Genomic DNA, 18,139 nt, shown 5'->3' with positions numbered 1-18,139 from the left:
CATCAATTATAGAATTAATATTACCTATGTTTCATTAAATACAGGAACGAGCTATTTATTTATACGTGATGATGTTTCAACAAATCTAACTAAAACTTTCCGCTATTCAAACAGGAGACAAATTTGTTTTTACGAATTAGGAACATCAGCCTAAATACTATATAGTTCATATTTTACAGCAAAAACTTCTAAAAATGCACATTCTAATAAAAAAATGGATGGAATTTTATACCTATTCAATACAAAACATTTAGCTAACATTATTGTCGTATCGGCAAATTATTAACAATTTAAACGATATATTTTAGCACACAGATATACATTTACGAATAATTATTTTATCCTCAATAAGTCTAGGATTAGGCTTGGGCTAAATAAATTAAAATATCGATAATATTTTCAGAAAAAAAAAAATCGATATGAATCAGCGATATTTTTTTCTGTGATATACTTTTTTCAGATGACAAAATCGTATCAAAATTGATATATTATTTCTTCATTACTAATAAAACTGATATGAAAACAGCCAGATGTGTATTCACTCTAAGGTATCGATATTTTTTAGTCAATATTTATCAACATTTGAAAAATATAGATACGATATATATCGATATTTCTTCCCCACTTGCCCATCCCTATTGAGAATGTTTACCGTTTTATAACCAGAGTGGAGTCCTGCTAATCCTAACAGACGGGACTGGCCGTGGAATTATTTTTTTATTAAATGCAATAATAATAAAATATTATAACTTATATTTTTCATAACGAATTTTCATCTTAAAATAGATCTAAAATTTCGAGCTAATAACAGACAAAAAATTGCCGTACACAATAGGCTATATGACAATGCGAAAAATAAAGTGTTAATTATTGTAAGCAGTAAATACAGTTTAAAGTCATAAATATGACTTTAAAGACGGTTAGTCTTTAAAGTCGTAATATATTCTATTAACGAAAGTTGAAAATAATACTTAATTTATTCAAAAACCCATAAACAAAAATGCATTTTTCAAAACGTTAGTCACGTTCCCGATTGGCCGGGTTTATGATGACATCACTTGCTTGTTAACCTTGTTTAATACAGGCAATTGACGTCACCGACCCCAATATTGTCCAAGTAGCGTTTTCGCGCTATTCAAATAGCCTATTGAAATGTAATGCAATTCATAATAGTTAAAATCAATTTGATTCTATTTGTAACCCGTCCCGATTTAAGAGACGATTCAACTCCGGATTAGCGGGACGCTTAAATAACGATATGTTAATTATTAATCATTATTAATAATAGAATTGAATTAGTTCATAGTATTTAAAGTTCGGGCATTTCATTTACACTTCATTAATTGTATAAGCTTAGTGTATACCTTATTTTAACGAATTTAACTTCCAAATTGATATGTTTCAAACTTTGAACACAATAATTCAAAATTGCTTTTAACGAATACGGAATAGTATTTTATTTACGATTTAAATATATTTGACTTTAGACCATAACGTGATTTTTTTAGTTTAACTCTTTCAGAGACGAAACGTTTTATAATTTGACACATTTACATTAAAAAATCTTATAAACCTGTCGTTACTACTGGAATGAAAAAATAAAATTTAAGTACACACAATATCAACTCTTATTGTCTACGTATTAGAATCTAAAATTGAATGATCACTGCACATAGCACTATGGAATGTCTCTTACTTGCATGCCGCGGCGGTACCTCTGCAGTATGTACTATAGGTGTAGTATCTGCCCGTCGTCTTTGCTCGGGATGTGCGCGAACGCCGGATCCGGTTGATCTTCTAATGTGACCGCTGTTAAGTCGACTATTTCGTCTTGATCCTCTTGATCGAATCTATGGAAGGAACGATGTTTTATTTTTAATTAACCGTTTTGTTTAAGTATATTCTTTCACGTGTTAAGTGCTTTAATTCAATAATAATTGGCCAGAAAAAAGTTCATCAATATTGAAGATAGTAACTTAATATATGCGTAGTATGGCGCTAGTATACTCCTGAATCGCGATGTAATAATATACTAAACCATTATAAATTAGCTTTGCGCTTTCGACCGCTAGATGGCGTTGTACTAAACCTAGATCGCGCAATAGTTTTGTTTATTTGTACAGTATACTTATTTAAGAAGTTTCGATTTTTTTATAACAGGGTGAAGTTTAATTTAATAGTAAAATGAACACATATTTATGTATTTCTTGAGGAGAGAGCGACTCAGTGTAACTATAGATATAAGGAAAATTTAGTTCCCAAGATAGCTGGTGTATTATCGTTGTTAGGGATGGATCATATTTCTAACAGCACCAATGTCTACGGGCGGTTGTGACCATTAGGTGGTCAATTTGACAATTTGAAATAATGATATTAAAGCCTTTATGTGGTCAGATATAAGGTGGCAATCCCGGGGCTCCTTCAAATCCCAAACCATCATAGCGATAATAGCTATCGGGGTTTTTCCAGGAGCAACTTCAAGAAGCAAACATGAGTATATCGGTGCGCTTGCCGCCCATCGGATTGAGAGAGGCAGTTGAGAGGGCGGTGAGGAAGGGGGCGGCGGTGAGGAAGGGGGAGTGATGGTGAGGAAGGGGGGGTGAGGAAGGGGGGTGAGGAAGGGGGGTGAGGAAGGGGGGGTGAGGAAGGGGTGGTGGTGGTGAGGAAGGGGGGGTGAGGAAGGGGTGGTGGTGGTGAGGAAGGGGGGACAGTGAGGAATGGGGCGGTGAGGAAGGGGGGGAGGTGAGGAAGGGGGGGGGTGTTGATGAGAAAGAAGGGAGTGCTGGCGTACCGGTCGTCGTCGGGCTCGCTGGGCGCGCGCGGCGGCGGCGCGGCGCGCTGGTTGGCGGGCCGCACCGTGATGATGAGGTTGGACGAGTTGGCCACCATCATGTCCGTCACCTGCCGACACACGCAACGCGTTATTTATATGGACATTGGAAGGAACGCCTATCTGTAAAAAAATCTTTGTTCATTCTAGGTATGTGTAGGTAGCTGTTAAAGATTTTTTGTCTATACCATATTGTCTTTACTATATAAGGTTTTTTTTTCGTTTGACAGATATATAGCTGAAATGAGCCCTGGATACGAATACAGAAAATATTATTATATATATATATATATAATTAAAGAAGTAAACAAAATAAATAAACCTGACAACGAGTATTATATTTAAAGTAACAAGCTAACGTTACGGGTTCCTTTATAGGTAAGATAAACATGTAAAGAAAAATTCTTGCTTTTCGGAACCATATACCACTATGGACGTACCCAGACATACCCACCCAAACATCACCATTTCCAAATGAATCATAATATAAATGTAAATAACTAATATATCACACGAAACAAATAAAAATTCTCGTCATACGTACTTGATCGAGAGTTTTATTCGAGACATCGATTCCATTGACTTCTAATACTTCGTCGTTGACACCGAGCAAGCCAGTCGACTCGGCCAGGCCTCCGGGCACCAGCCTCGATATAAATATACCCGGCGACCTCTCCACTCCATTCGGCGTCACCCGGACTGATGTGCCGTCTCTGAAATAATTGATACCATCTATACATATAATAAAATTGGAGTGTCTGTTTGTACTATTAAAATAGCCCTTTTTAATCAATGCATATGTGTATACACGGTACATATACCAAAATAAGATTTTTTACCATTTTTGTCGGTCTGTCTGTTTGTTCCGGCTAATCTCTGGAATGCCTGGACCGATTTTGACGGGACTTTCCAGACAGATAACTGATACAATAGGGAGTAACTTAGGCTACAATAATTTTTGTTATATTCAAAGGCGTAATAGGTCAAGTGCACAGCTAGTTGATAAATAAAATACTAATTGTTATCCGCGGCTTCGTGCCGTTTTGTGGTTGGTTATCTATCATATGCCAGGCAAGAAAATAGGCTATGTCCATTTTCGGAGTTCAAGTTTGCTTCACACCAAATTCTATCAAATGATTTATTGGTTTCTTGAAAGGGCGACAGGCATCAGCTATCTGCCAGGGAAAGTCCCGTCAATCAAACCGGTAAAGTAAGGGATGATTAATACGTATAACAGCGCCAATGTCTATGATCGGTAGCGAACACTTACCAAGAACCAAAGTTAACGTATATTTACATATTTAACCGACTTAAAATAAAACGCTTTTTCTCAATTCGTCTGTATTTTTTATTTTGATTATGTGTATTATACGTTTGGGTATTTACTTTTTTTAGTTTTTCTTGGTTTTACCACTTAGTTTTAATTAATATAAATACGTCACTGTGTCGTAGTCTGCCCACGTGGAGCAGACCTAAATAATTAATTCCTTTTGTAATAAAACAAAGACCGCATTCAAAAGTAAATAGTTGGGCATATATTATTAATTTTTGTTGGCAAATGGTCAAAATGGTTTAGGTCTTTTTAATAATAAACTTAAGATTACTCCGAATTATCGTTAATTTATTGTACACAATCGTAATTCTAATAATAATGATTATAGACATTACCTTATAAAGAATCCTAAAGGTCGATCGGAGCCATGCTTGAGTAACTTAACCCTTCTGCACGTTTCTGGTACAATATCTACATCTATGATTGCTGATACCTAGAAAAAGTACAAAATAAAATAAAGTAACAGCCTGTACATTTCCCAATGCTGAGATAAGGTCTCCTCATCCATTAAGGAAAGGGTTTGGAACATATCCCACCACGCTGTTCCAATGCGGTTTGGTGGAATGCACATGTGACAGAATTTCGAAATTAGGCACATGCAGGTTTCCTCACGATGTTTTCCTTCACCGCCGAGCATGAGATGAATTATAAACACAAATTAAGCACATATATACAGTGGTGCTTGCCTGGGTTTGAACCCGCAATCATCGGTTAAGATGCACGCGGTTAAGATGTACCTAGAAAAACTAACACAATTCATATACCTATGTACATAAGAATTATTTCATATAATTCCTTCGTTAGAACGAGCAGCCATAGATTAAGATAAAGGCGTTCTAACCACTGGGCCTGGCTTAGTTGATATCATATAATGATGATGGCTATAATTAATATTATTATTCAAGACCGATGATATCGTATTAATTCAATGCCATAGTTGTTTACTTTGCTTTAATCCTTGTGGTTGGAATTGACTATTCATACATAACACTGTATAGTACGACACAAATTAGATGTAGCATCGGAAAATGCAATGGAATGATAATAAAACCGATTACTGCCGATTCACACAACCAATAAAAATAGCTCCCTATCGCGCCATTCGACGCTATTCGTCGCTATCTTCACGCGTCAGAGAAAGCAAGTGCATGTAAATCGACGCGTCAAATTGACGAATATATTAGGTTAGTCAGTATTGTTGTGTTCCGGTTTGAAGGGTGAGTGAGACAGTGTAACTACAGGCACAAGGGACATGACATCTTAGTTCCCAAGGTTGGTGGCACATTGACGATGTAAGGAATAGTTAACATTTCTTACAGCGTCATTGTCTATGGGTGATGGTGACCACTTACCATCAGGTGGCCCATATGCTCGTCCGCCAATCTATACCATAAAAAAAAATCCTTTGAATTTGGATTAATTACGTTAAGACGAACAGAATAAGATATGTATTCTTACCATTCTAAAGTCGTGAGGATTCGAAATGGCGAGTCCCTTGTTCTTAGCAGGGGTTCCGCTCAGTATCGAGGAGATTATGTTCCGAGGTCGCATCGTTCCATAGCCGTTGAGCTCTTCAAGGCTGTCTCCTGAAAAATAATAAGATTAAATATAAATAAGTACCATTTGTACAACACTTACGACATGTTTGACTATACTGTTTTTCTATTAGAGGCCCCAAAAATTAACCAATAATATTTGTTGTTTTCTATTAAGAAAGTTTAAGTAGTTTTGAGGTTGGAATTTGGCGCATTACTCTCCTAGACTTAAGATCCTTCTGGGTGTGTCTATATGAGTCTTCTGCACATTATAACATTTCTTGCGAAGTTCCGTGCAATGTCAAACAGAAAGACACACACAACAATGGCATCATTTTTACGCAAATTTTATCGGGTTATGTGTTATTTTGGGTTATCCCTAAAATACACATTTAAACTATAGTGGATTTTTTGAAGACCCTTTTAAGGTGTATAATATTGCAGTATATTATTTTGATATATCTCCTAGGGTTAACTAGCGTTTGCAGAATGTGTTTATTTATGTCGTCAGTTTAAATATCACTAAAATTATCAGTATTTCTTTCTACTATATTGTACATATATTATACATATAATTATACATATAAAACTTCTTCTTTAATCAATGTATATAAAAATCCGTTGAATAATTTTAACGATATAAGCATAACTATAGGAACAAAAAGCGGTAAGCGACTTTGTTTTATACTTTGTAATCATGATGATAATGATAAAGATAAAATAAACAAAGAAAAACTCAGTTCATTCGTAATCGATATTGCTTAATATTTAGCGTTAAAAAAATAGTCCTATGTCAAATTTATTAAAAACTTCCAATTGGAAATTATCTGTACAATTTAAGGAAATAAATTTGTAGTTCTTAGATTTTCATATCAATTCTTATAATGACGATAACCATTTAATAAAAACTCCATAAAATGCAATTAATTCGAGACTCATTGGACTGGAATTGCTCACCGACATTCCAATTGAGATCAACATTTAAACAGAAAACTACGTAATGTCAACAATTTGACGTTTGTTTCGGTTCGTATTATATGCGTACACGCATCGTTAATTCGTTTGAATTGTACGATAGTTTTGATTGTTGTTGATACTTGCGAACAGATTTCTGACACAATACCATACAACGTACAATAAGCGACGAGTTGCATGGGTTATTCATTTACGAAGAAACATAAAGGGGGAATGGAAACTAAATAAGAGTTAAAAGTATGTATATGTCGAAGCGTCAAAAAAGTCTAATTAGGATTTATTTATTTTTATCGTACACACTGGCGACGTGAGTGTGACGTAGGTACCACCCACTCATCAGTTATTCTACCGCCAAATAACAGTACTCATTATTGTTGTGTTCCAGTTTGAAGGGTGAGTGAGCCAGTGTAACTACAGGCACAAGGGACATGACATCTTAGTTCCCAAGGTTGGTGGCACATTGACGATGTAAGGAATAGTTAATATTTCTTACAGCGTCATTGTCTATGTGTGATAGTGACCACTTACCATCAGGTGGCCCATATGCTCGTCCGCCAACCTATACCAAAAAAAGATTCAAGCGACTACAGATCTCTTTAATAAGAGATTTTTTTTTAGCAAAAACAGACTTCAATATAGGAATAGTATAGCAGAAATTGCTGGCACTTATTGAAGAGTCCCGATTCCTGTTTCCAAAACTATATAAGACCTTTACGACAAACAATAAATTGGACCAAAACCTCTTTGGAATAAAAATGATTACAAAAACTCGTCTCTATAGGAAGGAGTTATGCCCGTACATATATAGAAAAAAAACATCATAATTAGAACCTACTCCTTTTTTGAAATCTTTTAGAAAGTATTCTAAGCATCTGACATTTAAAAAAGTCTTATTAACACATATAACTAAATAATAATTTGATACCACACGCTACTACATATCTGGAGAAATTTTTCGATTATAAAATAGATTATTAATTTCAGTCGAATAAAGGAGATCTTGTTCTAAAAATGTGTTTTATTACTCTCTTATTGGTCACATGTTCGAACCGTAATGGCTTCAGATATGTGTCGTGACTAGTATCCAAGATATGTGGACCAGAGAACAAAGACCATAATGTCACACAAATATCTTGACTGCAGGTTTCCAAATAAAGTTACACACCATTCGTTATGTTTTAGTCATTGAGCGTTTCCCTTCGAACAATGTTTGCCGTGAAACGGATATTTTAGGTCAACGTTATATTAAATGCTGCGATGGTCCAGTGGTTAGAACGCGTGCATCATAACTGATGTTTGCGATTTCAAACCCAGGCAAGCACCACTGAATATTCATGTGCTAAATTGGCCATGCGGTCAGGCGATCCTGCGATTTTTTCCATTGCTGACCCCCCCTTAAACCATTGCGCAATTGACGCTAAAAAATATACAAAGTTAAATTTCCTAGAGCTGAGATGGCCCAGTGGTTAGAACGCGTGCATCTTAATCGATGATTTCGGGTTCAAGCCCGGGCAAGCACCACTATATATATGTGCTTAATTTGTGTATATAATTCAAATCGTGCTCGGTGGTGAAGGAAAACATCGTGAGGAAACCTGCATGTGTCTAATTTCGTCGAAATACTGCCACATGTGCGTTCCACCAATCCGCATTCGAACAGCGTGGTGTAATATGTTTTCCCACGCCCCAAAACTTTCTTTTCAATGGGAGAGGCAGCCTTAGCCCAGCAGTGGGAAATTTACAGACTGTTACTTCTATATTTCCTACCTTACACATGATTACAGTGGTTTAATAGATCTGTCTACGATTTTATAAGAATTAAAAAAATAAACACCCCTTTAATTATACATGACTTTTCAATAAAACTTAATAAAATCTTCTATAAAACCTTTTTAAACTGAAACTATTTACACGTTCGCGTCACGCTAACGTCACGTCTACGTCACGTGTCTTCGTGCGTCATTTAACTGTACTAAGAAAACGATTACCAACGAGTTATAGTCGCAATTATTAATACATCGTTCATTCGTGTATTTGTTATGTATGTTTGTAGACTGCCTCGTTCGTTTAGCGGCCTGCGTTAAAATTGCCTCAAAAAGCACTTATAACACGGTTTCTATTGTAGTAACGGATTGTCATTCCTTTGGATTAGAGAGTGAGTAGACTGCTAACTTGTACACACACATGTATAATTGATTTTTAAAATCAGCCTCTTCAGCCAAAATCCCGTATTATCATATAAATTAGCGAATAAAAGTATGTATACATTGTTTTTATTACAACCTTATCGATTTCCACAGTAGGTAGTTGATAAAATTTGGGAGTTCTCAGAGGGAGGTTTTCCTTATTTATGGTGTAGTTTATATAAGTAAAAGCAAAATAAACAATTTTATCATTGAATTGACGCAATATCATTGGTTGAAATTATTTAATACAACCACAATGATTCGCGATTTTTTTTTCCACACTGAACAGACGCTATACCATTGGTCTAGATCTTGAATAAATCCACAATGATTCGTGAAAAACTATTGTTTTCAGTGTCGGTAAAATTGTTGTCGAAAGTAAAAAATATATTAATCACGAAATATCTGTATTTCATAATATAGCAAAGCTATTGAGCAAATTGTATGTTATATATAGCTTAAGTTTTTCTTCTTTTGGGAAAGGATAAAATAACAGGAGATAAATCAAATATAATATAAATTAATCCATTTTGTACGAAGGCACGGACTGATTACATTTGTACGTATTATTTCTTTGTTTTACTTAATACGACGAGAAGCAAGTCTAGTTACGCATGGTTACCGACGGGCAGTTCCTTGACCTACACATTGTGTTTTAATTAAAACCGCTAGCTTATAGTCCAGTATACAAGGCCGCAGCAACGCCTTGGCTCAACTACCGTTGGTTGGATTAAGAGTTGGTGGATTATCCTGCACAAAAATTCTCACTATGGAATATAGCAACAAAATGTATATAAGGCCGTGCTTCATTCAAAAGTGTTGGTCCTGTGCCGCAGAAGCAGTCGCGTAGCTATCGTAGAGCCAGCTGATGCAGTGCATCAGGGCCCCGGAGTTCAGGGGGCCCTCTAAACTAAACCTTAAGCTTCGGAAGACAGAAAATCACGACTGCGCGTAGAAGATTTCTTATTTGGTATCTATATATTTAAAGGGTATTTATTAGTTAAAGGTATGTAAAGAGGGGGTGAGTGCCCGATTCTTTTTCTCTACACCGGGCCCTTCCACACCTAGCTACGCCACTGTGCAGAAGTCTTATTCTTTAACACATCGTATTATGAGATTCCAATTGTGTATCCGCAAACACTCTAGCGTTATTATATTTCCAAAACAGTTGACACTTGAGTCATCCTTCATCTTATTATGTTTTTTTTACGGAACACTAAGGTACATCCCGGCTTTGACATATTTCTGAACATGATTGCTAACAAACTAGACTGTTATAAATCTCTGCTATAAATTTTAACTGGAACAATGACCACTGTTCCAGTATTTATTTCTCACTAGCGACCCGACCCAGCGTCGCACGATTGCAATGCTGATACAAAATATACTGCATGTCTTACAATGTTTAGTTTTTCAGTCACTATCTACTATATTGTACATGTACATAAACCTTACCCTCGAACCACTCCATCTATTACACAAAACCGCATCAAAATCCGTTGCTTAATTTTAAAGATCTAAGCATATATAGGGACAGACAGCGGTGAGCGACTTTGTTTTATACTATGTAATGATGATGATGATTGCGCTCAAGACTAACAGAAATCCGTACATACATATATATTTTTCTTTATTAACTGTCAAAAATTAAGTAAACGTAAATTATCGCTGATTTTCCAGTTTCTATCCTGTATAAATTTGGAATTAAGTCTTTGCATTAAAAAAAAATGTTCTTATTTCAAATATAAGTTTCGATATTGTCTTTATTAAATTGATGAAAAAAAAAATACTCTTGTCATGATATTCTTTGGCATAAAGAACTCGACCTTCGACCGTTGTATGATATTGTTCTTTTTTTAAACCATAAAATATAAGAGCTACTTCGTCGTATCGAGGTCTAATCTCTTAGACAAATTATTATTAGTATATCTTATATACATATTATATGTATAAGCTTGTAACGAGATTATCTAATCGTAAAGAATATGCATACGTATGTCAGATTAAATACTTAAATTATCTCATTGATATATTAAGACAAAAAATAGTGATTCGGCAGTTTAACAATTCCGCCATTAGCCTTTTGGAATTAGATGTCAAAGAGTTAAGTATTATTTTGTGAAATAATGTACTTTTAATTTATATACGAACTATATAGTTAATTTTCTTGACAATATCAGAATCAAAATATTACAATGGTACAATACTTATACTAAACAAGTCCCATTTATTCCCTATCTCTTAGGAATTCTGAAATATCCTAAAAATAGTTTTTAGTGGTTATTATAACCTGCATGCTAAATTTGAAACCCCTAATTATAGTTACGGAGATAGAGCTAATTTGGTTCGAAAATATAAATCCCATTTATTCCCTATCGCGAGGAAATTTTGAAATATCCCTTCTCAGTGCACCTCTCAGGACACTCAAGGCATACGTGTGCCAAATTTCAAGTCAAGACGAGTGGTCTGTCAGTCACTCAGTCACTTAGTGACGGAACAGTTTTATATATATATTGATTCAAGTAGCCTCATAAAATGATATGTAAAGCTACCACTGATTCGCAAATTAGATTTTATCGAGAAGAACCGGCAAGTAAATCAGTTAATCTTTTCCACCATTTCAATTACAGAATAGGCCAGTGAACAACAATTATTTATTTACCGCCCAGAAGTCAATAAAGATTGTTATTTGAGTTGATTTTCTTGTTGTTTCAATTCTGAGTTCAGTCAACAAGCTAGTCCCATCTATACATATAATAAAATAGGAGTGTTTGTTTGTAATATTAAGAGTGCCCTTTTTATATGTATATGCGGTACATATTCCAAAATAACATTCTTTACAATTTTTGGCTGTCTGTCTGTTTGTTCCGGCTAATCTCTGAAACGGCTGGACGGATTTTGACGGGACTTTCACTGATAACTGATATAATAAAGAGTAACCAGAAAGAGTAACTAAAAAAAATGTATTGTAGCCACACAACAATACATTTTTTTTTAGTTAATTTCAAACGCGTACAATGTCGCGGGCACAGCTAGTTCGACATATTTTGTTATTTCTTAAACAACTGTCGTATATTTCAGTCAATATAAATTTCGAAATCTCACCACAACCGTATAAAGAAAACTTTCATTTGTTTTCATAATTAACAAATGAACACGACACACGATGAGTGTCTGGGGTATAGGCGACGATCTTAGTTTTATATAGCGACTAGTTGTTGGCGGCTTTGCCTGCGTTTTAGGGTGTTGATTGTCACGTGTCAGGCAAAATAGGCCTATGTCTTTTCACGGAGCTCAAGTATTCCTCATACTAAATTTCATCAAAATCGGTTCAATGGCCGTGAAAGAAGACAGAAAGACAGACAGAAAGAGTTACTTTTACATTTATAATATTAATATAGATAGATTAAGTGATATATGAGATCAGTCAGATCATGATAATAATACACTTAGTTACTGCATTCCATAGCGATAAGAACATTGCAAACGTAAAAAGTATTGCGTTAACATTTGACGACCTCCGTGGTCGAGTGGTGTGTACACCGGTTTTCATGGTTACGCCAGTCGAGGTTCGATTCCCGGCTGAGTCGATGTAGATTATCATTTGTTTTCTATGTTGTCTTGGGTTTGGGTGTTTGTGGTACCGTCGTTACTTTTGATTTTCCATAACACAAGTGCTTTAGCTACTTACATTGGGATCAAAGTAATGTATGTGATGTTGTCTCATATTTATTTATTTAAAAAAAAAAAAACAAATGCATGTACCATTGGATCAGAGCAGAAATGATTAAGCCTAGAGGTATATCTCTATTTAGAGAGTTATTGAGTTATATTTTTAGTATGCATTGAGTTTTATTCTTTATATATATATGTACATCTAATATACCGTTTATAATATGTCGGTTCATCCTTCACTATGTCAATATTGCGCTTCGCTTTGGTGGTTTCATGTTTAAATTAGCCTTATATAAGGCAGATTGTACAATATAGCTAATAATAATAGCTCTATGAAAAATTGAATACGCAATCCTAGCTAATGTTTGGGGGATTAAACTTTAAATCCTAATAATAATGTATTATGTGATTTATTTGTATTCATAATTCATTTCGTGCATGTGATGGATGAAAATCTGTCATGCGTACAAATCCACATTGGGTCACCACAATAGAACAGATTATTAATGTCTATTTACAAGTTTTTTTTTTAAATTCTCAAGTTAGTTATTATTTATGAATAGGTTTTATATTTGAGTGTGGAGACAGCCTTACATCGCTTATTTATTCATCGCACCGTGAACGTTATTAGCGGTGATTAAAAAATATTTGGCTTTCATGGCGTTTATCAGTTCAGACATCTTTAAATACTTTTCCATATATACGGACTAGCAACCTAGCAACCCGCCTCAACTTCACACTTTATCTATATGTGAAAGAAAGTCTGTATTTCGCTCATTCACGACTAGACAGCTAAACCGAATTTGATGAAATTTGGTATAAGCAAAGTTAAATTCCAAGGTAGGACATAAGCTGCTTCTTTTGCCCAACAAATGACACATCCAAAAACGCGGGCGAAGCCGAGGGCGACTACTAGTTAAAAAATAAAAATACCTAAAAGTGTAGAGAGGGCGATGAGCGACTTTTTTTTATACTAAGTAGAGACAGTACAAAAATAAAAAAGTAAAGTAAATTTCACACTGCTGGGATAAGGCTTCCTCTTCCTTTACAATTATAAATTCATGACAGCAGCATACAAATTTATCGTTTTAGTTTAGTTAATATATATTGAATAAACTTATTTGAGTTTGAGTTTTGAGTTTCAAAATAAGTTTAGCGGTTCGAACACAACTTAACAGACTAGTTATACGTTTACAATAAACTTAAGTAACTTTGTTATGAATAATTTATAAAAACACATACATTATTCACATATAAACAAATATTTAATATAATATTATTATAAAATGTGAAAGTGTGTCTGTTCGTTATGCTTTCACGTTTAAACGCATCGACCGATCGTCTCGAATCTAGCACAAAGATAGTTTGAGACCAGGAGACTGATTTTATATTAATCAAATAAGGTGTCACTGTAGTTTGTTGAAAGCGGGTTCAAATCCAGACAAAATCTCTAAATTCCTATGTGCTTCATTTGTTCTTATATCATCTCTCACTCAGCGGTGGACAACATCGTGAGGAAACCTGCATGTGTCGGATGAAAGTATGTCAATTTTGTATGGTGATGGACCTTCTCCAAAGGAGAGGTAACCTTGGCCCAGTAGTGTTTGACACTATTTACATATATTTAGTTGTGTTATGATCATCATAATTGTCCCATTGTCTTTGTTATATGTTAACCGGCTGACATAGTATGGTCATATTATGCGGAGGAATGAGGACCATGATGTGAAGAAGGTCTTGAGCATGGATGGACGACAAAAGAAACAATGGATGGATTGTGTGAAAGACGATATGGGTAGAAATAATGTTACTTGTTAGATGACGTCCAACAGAGAAGTATGGCACAGCTGATCGCTTATATATCTTCAGCATGATTTACTGTTACAAACTGACGATATCGTTGTAATTGTTATGCATTAAAACCTACTTTCATCATTCATATTTATTCCTAATAAAAATAAAAAATAAATTGCACTGTCAAAACCTCTACCTTTGCCATTGAATTAGGCTGAATATGATATCGCCGTCGTCTTGTTTGGGAAACATAAAAAAGTGTCAAACAATAGATAAGGTACGACAATTCAGAACCATGTCGCTTCACAATAGTCACTCAAAGAGTCAACAGCCAGCAATATGGGAGTGTCGCATTCTATGCTAATAAACCATCATAATGACGGTCCATATCCGATTTGTATAACACACCGAGTATTTAAAACTAACCCTTAATCCCATAGATATAAGAGATAAAATTTAACGACACTCTAATATATTTCCCCTGTATATAGGCATCAAAGTGTTGTATAAACATTTTAAAACTCCAGCGATGTTGTTTGTAAACACTTGTTTGAAATTAGAACAATTAATCAATTTATTGAATGGGTAATTCTGTTGAGGTATCTTATAACGAATCTTGTTTTCAATTACAGATAATTTAGAACTTGAGAAAAAGAAGTAGGTGTTGTGATAAAATGGCAGAATACTTTTGTTCCTTTAACAACATCAACATTGTTTTTTTTATTATTATTGTGATTGCAATTAATTGAGTTTTCATTAATTTAGATATTTTATCAATATACTTTTACTTAAAAATTTCATGTAAACTGTTGTTATAGTAAATATACAAAAAAATCTTTTATATGGACTTGCCATTTTTAAGCAAATGGTTTTTTGGATTTGGAAATGACTAAGCCTAATCTATAATAAATATTATAAATGGGAAAGTAACTTTGCGTATCTTTCTGATTGCTGAACGAGAGTGAATTTTATGAAATTTAGTTTGAAGTAAGATTAAAAGATTAAACCTCTAAGAAGTACAAAGACTTTCTTAAATACCTGATGATAAACCCTTTGAAGTTTGAACAAAATTGCAGACAAGCCCTAATTGAGATTATAAAAGAAAGAATGACACATATTAAGGCTGATATTTAGTGCACAATACATATAATTGTACTAAATTGACAATGTATCTAAACTGTTTTTCATTTCTATTGAATTAAGAACAACAAAGTTTATGAAACTTGATGGTAGGGCTTTGTGCTAGCCCGGCTGGGCAGGTACCACCCACTCATCAGTTATTCTACCACCAAATAACAGTACTCATCATTGTTGTGTTCCAGTTTGAATGGTTTGTGAGCCAGTGTAACTACAGGCACTTAACATCTTAGTTCCCATGGTTGGTGGTACATTGATGTAAGAAATACTTCATATTTTTTACAGTGTCTTTGTCTATGGGTGATGGTGACAACTTATCATCAGGAGCTCATCTGCAAAGTTATACAAAAAAAAAACAAACTGAAAAACAATCTTATGAAAAAGTTAAATCAAAGTCCACACTTATACTATACTTGTAAGACAATTGACAATTTTTAACACATCCTTGCATTAGAGATTATTTGTTATTAAGATCACACAAATGTCCGGTTTAAATTCTGCAATCCTCGATAGAAATTATTGCAAGTTTTTCTGACATGTCATAATAATTGTGAAAAATCAATCATATGTTCATTCTGAAAACCTTGTGACATTTTAAATAATATTATATATAAGGACCTAATATTAGCCTTTGTGGGTCTTAAGAATGTTTATTAAAGTTTACTTTCGAAATTAATATTTTAGGTTAAGTATTAACCATTTAACATTAATAACTACGTGAGAAATGAGATATTATAATTTCATAGTAGTATAAGGTTAAATATTTGAAGACACCAGGGCCCTGAGATTCTCATTACCTAGAGGCTTCTATATATAGAAGCCTCTAGGTAATGAGGTATACCTTAAACCACATACATACACTTACTAGCTATCATATTACCTAATGAACTGACATTGTCTTTGGTTCTTTAATATAAGAATAAGTATTTCAATTTACCTTTTCTCTGTATGATGACCCTGAGTAGAGGCCTCGCAGTGAGTAGAGCTCTTGCAAGATTGTCATCATTATTGATGGGTAGCAGATCACCATCTCGAGGGTCTGTGTAACTTATGAGAAAGGTAACATCGTGTAGTCTGTGTAGTTTCTCGATAAGAGCTTTGAAGTCCTCATATTTAAGTTTTTCCAATCGACTCAGTGAAAATCTACGAAATTCTGCATCAAACTGAAAACAAAACAGAAACTTTTTAAAAAAAACCTCAAACAATTGTTAAATTGTTAAACTGTTAAAGAGTAAATTAATAGCTTATAAATGTCATTCTGCTGGGCTGAACATTTTCCACCACAGTCTGCAAATGTGGATTGGTGGACAAACTTTTGGCACATTTACATCACACACATACTTTCTGTACCATTAAACATGAGGAAAATTGCAAACAAAAATTGAGCTCATGAATATTCAGTGATGCTTGCTTGAGCATATATCAGCAGAACTTGGTTACGATTTACAGTTCCTCAGATTATCTGGGCGACCTTGGCTCTTATAATACTTAACTATCTTGGTTATTCATTTGTTAATCTGTTTCTATGGTATCACAAACAATAAAATTTCATGATGACTATAAAATGTGTTTTTTAAAGAATAATACATTGAAAAATACATTCTCATATAATACATTGAAGTAATGTTTAAGATAGAACTTTAGCACACCACACAAACACAAGCAAATTTAGGTGATATTTTTACATTAATGTATACAAAATTGCATACATTCCATAAAAAAAAAACAATTAAGTCATTGAACATACTTGACTACCTTAAAACGAATCACAGTAATAACTTCTATAATAAATAATATCACTGTTATTAACTGCGCTTGAATCTCAGAAACTGTATTTTTATAATTAATGTTAAGTACTCGAAAAACTTTATCGAGATTTCAAAAGTTAATAAAAGTTACTTTATTTGAATTTGATCGACTATAACTAGGTCTAGAATAATATCAAAGTTAGTTTGTTTAAATCGTTTATTTCTTAATTAGTTCGTTAGATTCCCAATTAGTGCCCTGTTCTTTACATTCATTAGTAACAAATTAACAGTATAGTTCATGTTAGGACTCAATATTTCTTTATACTGAAAGACTAAATGAGAGAAGTTTAGCTAAGTAATTTTATTACGAGCTGAAAAACATTTTTAAATAAATAAATATCGTAAATGACATTCATTTTAAGTAAGGAAGTTAGAAATTTGCTCCCACATACCTTAGTTTTTACTTCAACACTTTGACTGTCGATTCGAGCAGCTATTTTGTTCTTCGACATCTCGACAGCATTTAACACAATAACACTAACACGTTAAAACTATTCTTTAATTATTTAGGCACTTATTTTACGAAAAAACATTGTAAAATATCAATAGTTTCAAATAAATGAGGCTGTTCTTTTAATACTACTCTCGCGTCGTAATTTTAGTTAGTTCTATTTGGCTTACAAAATATTTCATGCATTAGTAATATTTAACTAATCATATCAATTTTTTTTCAAAATCTGCGTACTTTGATTGGTTAATTTTGTAAAGCGAAAAGTAACTGACGTAGAAAACAAATAGGTTGTCTGTTTGACGCATACATATACAAACGTTCAATATGATTTTTTTTAATCAAAAAGTAAATAGATCTTACCGTTTAAAAATCATAAAATGGTAAATCAAATGGTTTTATAAATTCCTACTGAAAT

At 33.9% G+C, this 18,139-nt stretch overlaps 1 protein-coding gene across 1 annotated transcript; it reads right to left on the bottom strand.

The window, feature by feature from the left end:
• On the bottom strand, nucleotides 1-17,897 carry LOC124540140 (partitioning defective protein 6). Its single transcript, XM_047117586.1, has 7 exons — nucleotides 17,666-17,897; nucleotides 16,403-16,628; nucleotides 5,622-5,749; nucleotides 4,499-4,596; nucleotides 3,375-3,543; nucleotides 2,792-2,901; nucleotides 1-1,850 (listed from the first exon to the last, which is right to left on the bottom strand). The coding sequence occupies exons 1-7, from the start codon at nucleotides 17,723-17,725 to the stop codon at nucleotides 1,730-1,732; spliced, it is 912 nt and encodes a 303-aa protein (XP_046973542.1). The 5' UTR covers nucleotides 17,726-17,897; the 3' UTR covers nucleotides 1-1,729.
• Between the last annotated feature and the right edge of the window lie 242 nt (nucleotides 17,898-18,139).

Source organism: Vanessa cardui, chromosome 24 (assembly GCF_905220365.1).
Source record: "Vanessa cardui chromosome 24, ilVanCard2.1, whole genome shotgun sequence".
In the NCBI taxonomy this organism is placed as follows: domain Eukaryota; kingdom Metazoa; phylum Arthropoda; class Insecta; order Lepidoptera; family Nymphalidae; genus Vanessa; species Vanessa cardui.
The sequence above is the reverse complement of the archived record's forward strand: the minus strand, read 5'-3'. Positions and strand labels throughout refer to the sequence as shown.

Excerpts from the sequence above, each read along its gene's own strand:
- LOC124540140 (XM_047117586.1), bottom strand. The coding sequence starts at position 17,725 with ATGTCGAAGAACAAAATAGCTGCTCGAATCGACAGTCAAAGTGTTGAA. Across the intron at positions 5,750-16,402 it reads GGTCATCATACAGAGAAAAG|GAGACAGCCTTGAAGAGCTC; the intron begins GTAAATTGAAAT and ends ATTATTTTTCAG. Across the intron at positions 4,597-5,621 it reads ATCCTCACGACTTTAGAATG|GTATCAGCAATCATAGATGT; the intron begins GTAAGAATACAT and ends TACTTTTTCTAG.